Below are 11,599 nucleotides of genomic sequence, written 5' to 3' on the forward strand. Positions count from 1 at the left end.
CAATTCTCACAGTACTCTCACGGAGATCATGCCTGGGCGCAGGCTGGCCCCTCGGGTCTGCTGGGGGACCTGCCTCACTAATACCTCTGACAACAGCATTGCTAGCAGCAACCGCTGACACTTAGGAAGCAAGGGGCTGTCCTAAGGGCTTGGATACATCCACTCATCTACTCATCACACGTATTTGAAGCAGGGCCCATCCTTCTCCCCATTCTCCTGGAGAGAAACAGAGAGAGAGAGAGAGAGAAGGGAGGCTATCAGTACCTTTCCTGCATCTGTGAGTGTTTGCTGTATGACAAACAAATACAAAATGCCCGTGGTCACCTGCACGCACAGCACTGTTGGGTGACCAGGGCCACTGTGCTCGGTGTGTCTCCTTAGAGTCCTGGGCTGAAGAGTGGCAGTGGCTGCTGGGACAGGCTGATGCCGTCAGCGGCTGCTGGGACAGGCTGATGCCGTCAGCGGGATGGCAGCTATTGTGGGATGCCTCTTCAGATCTTGGTTCAGAATTGGCACACTGTCGCTTCTGCCTGGTCTCTCTGCCAAAGCAAGTTGCATGGCCAAACTCAGCTTTCCTGAACCCAGGAAGGGTGCCTCTCCCATGGAGGTCAACCTGGAGCAGGAAATATTGGCTGCATCAGGGCTGAAGGAACTCCGCATGCCAAAAATGCACAGCCAGGGTGTGGTGGCACTGGAGTTTGGACCGGGGACTTTGGATCCACCGTCAGTAGTTCCCTACTGCATCTGTGTTACATGGTTGTGCATTCATAGGCACACACAGAAGCCTCACTATGGATTTGTTGTGTTTGTAGGTGTGCATGCACACACATGCACACTTACTGTGCTCCCATTGAATTCTAACTTTTATTCTCTAGGGTCTATCCTTCCTAGAGCTAATCCTTCGATTTTTGAATAAAGACTAGAGACAGGTGACATCCAAGAGTCCACTGTTGATTTGCTCTCCAAATGGTGTCAGGTTGGAGAGATCTGAGAGAGCTTCCAGGGGATGAGGGGGTGGGACTTCATCAAACTTGCAATGTCTGCCACATGGCTCACCCCTGCCCACATGGCAGTCTGTGTGACTTACTGAAGCCCACTTTGGTTTCTGCCGGTGTCTCTGGGCCTTCCCGGTCACCAGGCAAGGCACCTTCAAGCAGGATTCCTGTGCAGTCATGTTAAGGCGGGGGATCCACTGAGGCATTATCTCCATATCAGAACAAGGAAACATTCCCTACAGAAGGCTCAGTCTGTTCTGTGTCTACTGGGCTGAGCTGAGCACCAGTGAGAGGAGCGCCAGGGCAGCTGGTTCCAAGCCTTCTGGGTAATAGCTGTGGAAATACTGATACACTAAATGACCCAAGAAAGTTAGTCTGCTAGTGTCAGGCGAGAGGGCCTCCTGTATCATGTTGAACATTGACGCGAAATAAACTGATGATTTCTAAAGTTGCTATGTTGCACCTCACATCTCACATTGACTAAAATGTTAACAATGTATTTATGCCAGTTCTCTCACATTTGGTCCATTTGACAACCCGTGGAGGGAGGGGATGGCGGCAGGGCTGGCTTTGATGTTACAGATGAGAAGCCGAGGACCAAAGGAATGTTTGGTTTATATAGGTGAGTGGTGAACAATTTTCTGGCTGGACTCAGGATCTGTGTTCAGCGTGGATCTCTGAAGTGCAGCCGGTTCACCATGGAAATAGGTTGCTTTTGACTCGCTGGAAACAGAACCTTAACGCTCATGAACTTGGAGCTTCATATTTTAGAATCTAGCATCACCTGGAAGGTGTATCTGGCTACAACATGTGGGCCACAGCTATCGGTAAGAGAAATTATTTGGTTGGATTTTATGAGAACATTGTTTACATAAGGTGTCAGCACATTTTTTTTTCCTAGAAAGAACACCAGATAGTAAATATTTAGGCTCTGTGGCTATGACAACTCTGCTGATGGAATCTAAAAATAACCATAAACTGTATGCTTGGCTAAGGTGCATGGCTATGTTCCAACAAAATGCTATTTACAAAACAAGTAATCAGAGAAAATGGACCCGTGGGATATGGTTTGTTTACCCCTTATCCTAGATTTGGGGTATTTCTGCTCTGTCTTTAGAGACCGAACACTGCAATCTAATTGTTTAACATTTGAGAGTACAGATACCCCCAAATTAGAAGAAATATCAATGCAATAAATAAACGTAGCCATCTATTGAAATGACCCCCAAGTGCTATCTTTAAATGATTATCTGAGCCAAACAGCATGGAACCATTACTAACCTTAAGACAACTATTATCCAGTCAGTTTTTTTTAAACTTTGAGAAAATTCAGCAATGTGAAAGTATGAATTTGTTTCAATTTATCCAATATTGACTAAGCAGGAGAAAGGGATGGGAGGAAACTTAGATTTTCTGATGACTCATTAGTGTGATATCTATGGGTGGAGCCACATATTCCCATTAACCCTGACAAGCCTGACAGGCCCTGACAGCTTCCCACCCTCAGTCCCTGGATTTGGGGTACCACTCCTTGCCGAGCCTCAACCCCTTCCTTAAACAGGAGTCTGGGGAAAACATCTCCATGTCAGCCACACATCATGTGACCACGGCATGCTCATTGCTTTGTATTTTTAGCTTGAAAGGAACTTCAAATTTCACCTAAACTGTAGGGGATACCCAGCAAATGCAGCTGATGAGGATGGAAAGTCTGGATTATAATCAGCTTAGCTGGTGATCCATTCCCCCTGCCCCTGTCACTGGTTGGCCTCTAAGCTGATTGTTTCAAACTGAGGCCTTTCATCGGGTAAAATGTATACCATGAGTCTCATGGGAACCCATGGAATTTCAGTATTCACTTGGAAATAAATAGGGGATTTTCTATTAATTTCCAGTTAATAGGGAAGGAGGAGGTCTCTGGTCTTTCACTGTCTGTGGGTATGGCAGGTGAATTCTTAGGCTCCTACTGTATACCAGGTGCTTTGCTTTATGTCACTTAAGAATTCTGAGAAGCAATAAGAGCTTTTTTTTTTTTTTAATATTCTCACTCTTTAGAGGAGAAATTAGGGTTTACAAACTCTACATTGCGGTGCAGCTGCTTAAACTGCCACTTGGGACACCTAACAACCCATGCTCAAGTGCCAGTTTCAGTCCCACCACCTCAGCTTCTGATCCAACTTCCTGCTAAGGTGCCCTGGAAAATAGCAGATGATGGCTCAGGTGTGTGGGCCCCTGACATCCACATGCAACACCCAGATGGAATTCTAGCTTTCTGGCTTCAGCCTAGGTCAAGCCTGGATGTTGTGGGCATCTGGGGAGTATGCAAAGGATGCAAGATTCTCCTTTCCTTCCTCCCTCATTCCTTCCCTCCATCCCTCCATCCCTTCCTTACCCTTCTCCGTCTGTCTTTCTTTTGTCTGTGCAGGAGAAGCAGAGCTACAGCATGATAGGTGCTAAGGAAGAACTGACAACAGTGATTATAGAGTAATTTGTAAGTCACCATCAGCTTTCATGTTGAGGAGACAGCTGCAAACATGGGTATCAGGAGCCAGTTGTGCATGATAAAGCATCTTGAATGCTGGTGTTTAGAACAGCATGACTTATTTGGGTCTCAGATTCCTTTTTCAGAGACCAAGAGCAGGCAGAACCAGGGTGGAATTGGACATATGACTCAGAGCATGCCTTCCAGGCTCAAGAACAAGAAAAAGGGAGCTGGTACCACTTTCGATGCTGGCATCCCAAACCACAGGGCTGGTTCATGTCCTGGCTGCTCTGCTTCTAATTCAGCTGCCTGCTGTTGCAGCTGGTAAGGCAACAGAAAATGGTTCAAGAATTTGAGCTCCTACTACCAATGTGGGAAACCATAACGCAGTTCCTGGCCCAGGCCTGGCTATTGCAGCTCTTTGGAGAAACCAGCCAGAAGACAGAAGACTCTCTCTCTCTTTCTTTCTCCTACTGCTGTTTTGCATAAATACATCTTTAAAAATAACCAGATGAAGGGTGAATTTTCTGACCTTAGTTAGGAGACATAGCTTTCTCTGCATGAATTCCTCCTGAACCAGTGATCAGGGCCAGCACAGTCCTCAAAGCCTTCCAGTGCTTTGCCGCTGGTGCTGACCTATATCCCCAAGGATTATTCATAATAGGCTTTGCCACTTAGAAGCTGGGACTAAACTTACTCAAAACACACAGGGCAGTTTCTTGCAGAGAAATATGGCTCCAGTTTTTCACCATGTCCTGCTAGTTCTTGTTTGGTTGGAGACACAAGCAGCTCAACCTCTCTGTTTGCAAGGATGCACCTGCTCAGAGGAAAATTTTGGCAGGTGCGCTATGTGGGCAAGAAACCAGAAGGTTAGAGGGGCTTGGGATTCATTTGGGGGTGATGTGGAGTGGAATCAGGCCTAGGATTAATGGGAAGTCAATAAAGTATCTATGAGGGTCCTTCCAAACATTGCTGGGATTCAGTGAACTGTGTATTTCTGTTTAAACCAAAGCATGTTTAACCCTTCTATTTCAAGTGAATATTTCACTCTCTAATTTGCATATCTGAAGCTAGGATTGGTCAGATCCATTTCTTGGCTTCTGAGTGTTCTTCTGAAAGCTTTTCTGGTTTCTCACACAGGACTCTGCAGTGCATGTCTCTCTCTTTGAGAAAGATACCGGGAAACCTTCCTGAAGAATTCAAACGAGTGAGAATTGAAAACTCACCCTTATTTGAACTGCCCCGGGGGTCTTTCACCAACATGAGCGCCTTGGAGTATCTTTGGCTGAACTTTAACAACCTCACTGTGATGCACTTGGGAGCCCTGGAATACCTGCCTCTGCTGAGAGAGCTGAGGCTGGAGGGGAACAAGCTGAGCTCAGTACCATGGACGGTGTTCCACGCCACGCCTCTCTTGCGTGTCCTGGATCTCAAACACAACAGGATCGATGTCCTCCCCGAGCTGGCTCTTCAGTTTTTGGTCAGCCTGACCTTCCTTGACCTGTCCTACAATAGACTCACCGTGGTATCCAAGAGCGTTTTCTTGAACTGGCCAGCTTACCAGAAATGCCAACAACCTGGATGCAGAGGCCAAGTTGTCTCTAGCATGGTGCTGGCCCTCCATGACAACCCCTGGGTTTGTGACTGTCGCCTCAGGGGGCTTGTCCAGTTTTTCAAGTCTGTTATCCTCCCATTCATACTGGTGAATTCCTACCTGATATGCCAGGGTCCTCCTTCCAAAGCAGGGCAGCTTTTTCATGAAATTGAGCTCAGTGCTTGCATGAAGCCACAAATCTCAACTTCTAGCATCAATGTCACCATCCAGGTGGGACAGAATGTGACCCTGAGCTGCTTGGCCCAGGCCCGACCCTCACCAACCATTGCATGGACTTACCCTCTAAGCACGTGGAGGGAATTTGATGGTAAGTCACACACGCCAGTTCAGCATGTCTGGGGGCCAGAGAGAGCTCTATTGTGACCCAATGGGAGAAATTCTACATCGGCTTGGCCACGAAAGATAGTTTAGGTGAGATTGAGTAAAACCTAAATTATACTCACTGCATCACAAAAGATGCCAAAACAGTATTTCATCGTTAGCATTATTTTATTTTTATTTGCTTTGTGTGAAAGACAGAGAGAGAGAGAGAAAGATCCCATCTTTTGGCTCACTCCCTAAATTCCCTGAAGCCAGGGGCTCATAGGTGGTAAGAACTCAGCTAGCTGCCGTCTTTGAAGTTATGCATTATCAGGAAAGCAGAATCAGGAACAAAGCTAGGACTTGGACCTAGGCGCTCTGATATAAGAGCTGTCTTAACCAGTACCTCAAATACGTGTTCATGTCAGGATTGTTGTAAGTGATTGCACATAGATCTCACTAGAACATACACATAGACATGCAGATAAACAGGCTAGGCTGCTTCAGCACATTTTTAAATACTACAAATTTGCATATGGACAAATATCTTTTTGAGTGCTTTCAAAACACTATGCCAAACATTTTAGAATTTTAGAACGGATTCTAGAGGTTTACCTGTCATCTATTTGCTAACATCATCCAGGTGAATATTGAGATGGCCTGTTTGAAGTCAGATTCGGAGGTCTCTCTGGGAGACTTGGACCCCGGGAATCGAGGGTAGGAACTGAGAATACATATTTAAATGAGTGTCTCCTCCCTGCCTTGGTTACTTCCTAGCAAAAGGCCTGGGAGTGCTGCATAGTGACTACATCTTGCTTCTTGAATTTCTGTTGGTCTGATCTTACTGGCTTGGAGTTGCAACACTTAGGGCTTAAGGGGGAGGAGTGGGGGACAGGGAGTGGATGCCTCAGGAGCGGAACTCAAGCCCACCTGTCCTGTCCCCATCAGAGCCAACATCTTCAAGCAAACACTGTAGAGGAAGCACATCCCACAAAACCAGGGGTGGCCTCCCAAGGGATGCCTTGAAGCTGCTGAAACCAGCACGGATTTTTTTTTTGGTGCCCCATCTAGGAGACCAGGCCAAAAATGTAGGAATTATAGTTGGCTGACCAAACAGTTGATATACCTGGTTAGAAGAAAACTAAAAGAATCACTTTTTCCCACTTTTACCCATTATCTGATCATCTCTTGTTGACTTGAGAGTAAATACTGAAAAAGGAGAAATACAGCTTTTTTTTTCTCCTGTAGCCTCTTTGAACACCACTCAGAAACTGACTGTTTTTGACACCGATAAAATCTACCCCCTCCTACTCCCACCACCTCTAGTTATAACAGCAGCTAAACTTTCTGGAAGCTTATCACCAAGTTTATGGAGTAAAGGCTATAGCATCCCACTTTATTGGCAAGGAGATTAATGCCAAGAAAATTTAAGCAACTTGCCAGGACCCTATACAAATGTATAGGCAAATGAAACTGAAATAATAAGCCTATGTGGGTGCAAACACTTTTTTTTTTAAATCCAGGTAGAGATTTTTCTCAATGCATGTTTCTCGTGAATGAATTGCTATCAACCTCACCCTCCCAATGTGTGAGCTGAGGACTTGCTCGGAGGCCAACACCTGGCATCCACCGAGTGGTTATTAGCACCTGGTATGGCTGGACACATCCCAGCTGCCCACCAACTGTTTCGCTCTTCTTTCCCCCAGTGTTGACCTCCTCCACTGCAGCCGATGCAGTTCTGTCGCAGCTGACCATCCCGGCCGCCCACCTTGTAGACAGTGGCAACTATACCTGCCTGGCCTCCAACTCCATGGGTAGGAGCAAGCTCATCATCCCCCTCCATGTCCAACCCGCCCAGGCCCTGCCCGCCCCTCTCTCTCCCTCCAGCCCCTCGGAGGGCCATGCCTACGTGGATCTGCGGGTCGTCAAGCCCACGGCGCATGGGATCTTACTGCAATGGCTAGCCGTGGCCACTGGCCCTGAGGAGGAGTGGTTCACCTTGTACGTGGCATCGGATGCGGCTCTCCAGAAGGAGGTGGTCCACATTGGCCCTGGCATCGACACGTACGCCGTAGAAGACCTGCTCCCTGGCACAAAGTACGAGGCATGCATCAGCCTGGGCAGCCAGCCCCCACACCATGGCCAATGTGTGATCTTTGTGACCGGCAGAGATGGCAGTGGACTGGAGGGTCGAGAGCGACTTCTGCACATCACGGTGGTCCTATGTGTTGTGCTGCTGGCAGTGCCCGTGGCCATTTATGCCTGGGTGGCCCAGGGCCTCTGCAGCTGCCGCCAATGGGGCCTCTTCTGCTGTCCTCGTCACAGGAAAGTCCCCAGGTGTCCCCATGCAGCCCCACAGGACAGGGACAGCTCCTTCAGAGAGCATTCGATCATCTGGGAGGACCCTGAGGGCCACAGAGACACTGAAGTGGACAAGGAGAAAGGGGAAGGAGATGGCAGCTGAATCCCGCAGGGTTGGGGTGCAAACTGGGTGAGCCTCTGGCCGTAGAAGCCAACCCTGCCCAGAAGCTCGTCATGTCCCCACTGATGTACTCAACACGTATTGGTCTAGTTTCTCTTGTGTTTTAGGCACTGAACTTGACCCGGGGAGCCTAATAGAGGAAAGGAGATCACAGTCCTTGTCCTCATGGAGCAAAACCATTGGGACTTTGTTCTGTTCAATTGATTGTTTTGAGGGCAAATGTGGTGCAGCTGGTTAATGCTGCTCCTGCAATGCCAGCATCGCATATGCACACTGGGTTCAGTCCCAGCTGCTTTGCTTCCCATCCAGGTCCCTGCTAATGTGCCCAGGGGTGCAGCACAAGATGGTCCGGATCCGTGAGCCCCTTCCACCCAGAGAGGGACATAGCTAGAGTTCCAGAATTTGGGCTTTCACCCAGGTCCAGCCTTGGCCGTCATGGCCATTTGGGGATAAATCGGCATGTGGAAAATATCTATGTGTGTCTGTTACTATCTCTGTGTAACTCTGCCTTTCAAATAAATAATAAAAACAATCTTTAAATACTGATAACTGTGCTTTATTTTGATTAGTTATCTCTTCATCTATTTTATTTTGATCATTAGGAGAAATTATTCTTAATAAAATAAAAATTAAAGGACTGCTTTTTTTAAAAAAAAAGTTTTATTTGTTTTTATTTCAAAGTCAGATATACAGAGAGGAGGAGAGACAGAAAGATCTTCTGTCTGCTGATTTACTCCCCAAATGGACACAAGGGTTGGGAGCTGAGTTGATCTAAAGCCAGGAACCAAGAGCTTCTTCCAGGTCTCCCACACAGGTGCAGAGTCCCAAGGCTTTGGGCTGTCCCAGGCCACAAGCAGGGAGCTGGATGGGAAGTGGAGCTGCCGGGATTAGAACCAGTGCCCACAGGGGATCCCTGCGCATTCAAGGAGAGGACTTTAGTGGCTGGGCTAATAAAAAGACTGCTAAAGAAGCATCACTGCCTTGCCATTAGAGGCCAATCTCCATGTCAGGTCTGCTGGTCCAGGATTCTCTCCAGCTTTCTAGTCATCAGAGAGACAGAATTCCTGGAGTTTTTAGAGATACGGGGGCCTGTGACTCCCCTGCCCCACCCCACTCTGCCAGCATGGTCCCAGAAGGACAGCTGCTTGAGCACAGAGTCCCATAGGTTCCCCTAGGGACATCCTGTCACTTCCTTGCACCCACAGAGTGAAGATTCCCAAGCTCAGACTGCAAGCTGCACAGGTCCCAGACGGGTATTGTGACATCTGCCCTATTGTCCTAGACCACTCTGCCCTCTTCTTGCACACAGGTGCCCAGGGCTGTAGATGGATGACAGCATAATGAGGCAGCTCTGTGGGCCAGCCATCCTCAAAGGAACTCTAACCCAATTAAGGTTAGTAACTGCCCGAGGCCTTATCAGTAGCTACAAGGCTCCATGGTAGGTGCTTTGCATATATTAGCACTTGTCATCCACCCAGCAACAATCCTTTGCACCCTGGATAAAAAGAGACTCCATCTCTTATCTAAAGTCACACTCCAGTGGCTGAATCCAGAATCAGCCCTGGGGCTGTGAAGCTGTAAAGCACTTCCTCAGTTGTTCTGATTAGAAAGTTTGAGCTCAGCCACCAGTGTGGAGGCTGATTGTTCTGGGCTAATTCACTGCTGGTCCACAGGCTGCTGTTCTAGAATCAGAGAGGGAGGCCTGCCCAGGTTGCAGTTTTTGTCTCAGCAGCTCACCTGGGCTTCTAACGCTGTTTCGGCGTGTAGTTGCAGGCCTGAAATCGTGTGACTGAGGAGGCAGCCCCGTAACCCAGTTATCCCTGAATGCAGTGGGACTTGGCTGCCTGTCCCCGTCCCTGCACTCCACTCCATGGGTAGCGTCCCTCCACATCTGACCACATCTGCTGGGCCCTCCTCCCTTCTCCAGTGTGACTCACACTGGCCACTAGATTTCCAAGCGTGGCTCTGCTTTAAGTCCCTGGGGCTTGTCCTGCCCTTGCAGGATGGCATGGGGAGGCAGTTGATTCTAATTCCTGATCCCATCCCCTTGCGTGGGGCTGTGCTTTGATAAACAGGCCACACTGGACACCTACGGGTGACAATTCGGACACAACTTAGCAGGCTTTTGGAGAGTAGAATCTGGCAGTCGGGATGGCTCCGGCCACCAGAGGAGCCAGATGGAAGGCTGAGCTTGGCACTGTGTCAGGAAGGCTGAGTGGAGAGTCAGAAAACAAACACAAGAGGGGAGCGGGCATACGGCTTGGCCTTTGGGGAACAGATTTTATTTGCCATTTCTAAGAGGTGGACCGCATGCGATTGTGTTCCTGGTGAAAGACTTCGACAATCCACTGCAGCCTGTCTGGCACCTCTCAGTCAATACTGTCTGGGTTGAGGACCGCAGTCATCCAGTGAGGAGCCTGCGTACTGGCACACTGAGTAACACCTCAACACACAGGCTCAGAATCCAGCAAAAACTCACGTGCAAGTGTGATCTCCCAACAGCAGGGTCCCGGAAGTGGGGCAGGACCATTCTGTTCTCCATGGGGGCTTAGTGTGATGTCAGTCCGCGGGAAGACTCAGCAGGTGTGCCCTGGCTCGAGCAACACCCAGGATCCAGGACCACTCAGACTTGATCCCTGCGACCCACCTACTGTACATCCTCAGGCCAATCACTCCCATCCTGGGAACTCAGTGAAACACAAATGTGGACTGGGTGCTGCCGCCCAGCTCCAGTCCTCTCTGGCAGTGGCAGGGGAGAACAGAGAGGGCGACGTGTGGTCCCAGCCAAGCCAGTATCCAGCTCTGATGGCTGAGGACAGATAAGTGACAGCTCCCCAAATCCTGCACAGTGCCTCCTGGGGTGCTCGGGAGAGCAGCAATGAGGCTTCTGCTTTCCTGGAGGAGGCTGCTCTGTGAAAAAGCACAAGCCTTATACCTGGCTCTGGTTCTTACCACCACTGTCCACTTGCATCCAGTGGGGCAGGAGGGGATTACTAAGTTTCACAGATGGAAATAAGACAACAGGGAGTTTCTGTGGTTTCCCTGAGGCTGATGGGTGCAGAAGAGCCAGATAACCAGAGGGAGGCCTCGCCATCTCTCAGTCCTGACACCCATCGACCACCCTGCACTACCTCTTTAAGGTGCACTGGGAGGCTCCTCTCAAGGGGTACTTTGACCCTTGTGTGGATGTTTCTGGGGCTACCCTTGTGGTTCCAGCTCGGATCTTTCCGGACCAAGGTTCTTTGCAACTTGGAGTACCTGCAAGACCCATGCTAGGCTTCTGTGCTCCTAGTTACAATGGAAGCCCACAATCTCTTCCCACATAGCCCAAAGCCCAAGGCTTCAGAGGCACAGTGCTGCAGCCAGCACACATGGGTCTTGCTCCCTCTTCCTCCTCTTGCCTGCATTTGCTTTTCTGCAGCTCAGGGGCTCACTCACCTCCAGGGCTAAACACGCATTTCTTCCTGCACCTGCTCTTAGCTGCGGGTTTCAAAATCTAGGTTGCTGACTAGTCGGTCTTGTCCCGAGGGTCCCTGGATACTCAGAATCCAGCAGAACACAAGGGACTGTGAGGTCTGGGGTTGGTGAGTGACTACAAGAGGCTCTCTGTTTATCCCCAGGCTCTAAGGAATAGGGAGAATCACAGCTGTGTCCAGGGTTTAGGATATCAGTCTGTCAAGCAGATCCCACTGCCCAAGAAATCCCTTGCCCAGGACTCTGGGGCCGTG

General features: G+C 49.1%; 1 protein-coding gene across 1 annotated transcript; it reads left to right on the forward strand.

Annotated features, from left to right (window-relative positions):
* Window positions 1-4,205: 4,205 nt before the first annotated feature.
* Window positions 4,206-7,853, forward strand: LRIT2 (leucine rich repeat, Ig-like and transmembrane domains 2). The gene is made up of 3 exons (XM_040970397.1): window positions 4,206-4,315; window positions 4,615-5,396; window positions 7,096-7,853. Exons 1-3 carry the CDS (start codon window positions 4,206-4,208, stop codon window positions 7,851-7,853), a joined length of 1,650 nt encoding a protein of 549 aa, XP_040826331.1.
* The last annotated feature ends 3,746 nt before the right edge of the window (window positions 7,854-11,599 follow it).

Source organism: Ochotona curzoniae, unplaced genomic scaffold (assembly GCF_017591425.1).
Source record: "Ochotona curzoniae isolate NIBS_2020 unplaced genomic scaffold, NIBS_Ocur_1.0 scaffold_4763, whole genome shotgun sequence".
Lineage (NCBI taxonomy): Eukaryota > Metazoa > Chordata > Mammalia > Lagomorpha > Ochotonidae > Ochotona > Ochotona curzoniae.

Excerpts from the sequence above, each read along its gene's own strand:
- LRIT2 (XM_040970397.1), top strand. The coding sequence starts at position 4,206 with ATGGCTCCAGTTTTTCACCATGTCCTGCTAGTTCTTGTTTGGTTGGAG. Across the intron at positions 4,316-4,614 it reads TCAGAGGAAAATTTTGGCAG|GACTCTGCAGTGCATGTCTC; the intron begins GTGCGCTATGTG and ends TTTCTCACACAG. Across the intron at positions 5,397-7,095 it reads CACGTGGAGGGAATTTGATG|TGTTGACCTCCTCCACTGCA; the intron begins GTAAGTCACACA and ends TCTTTCCCCCAG.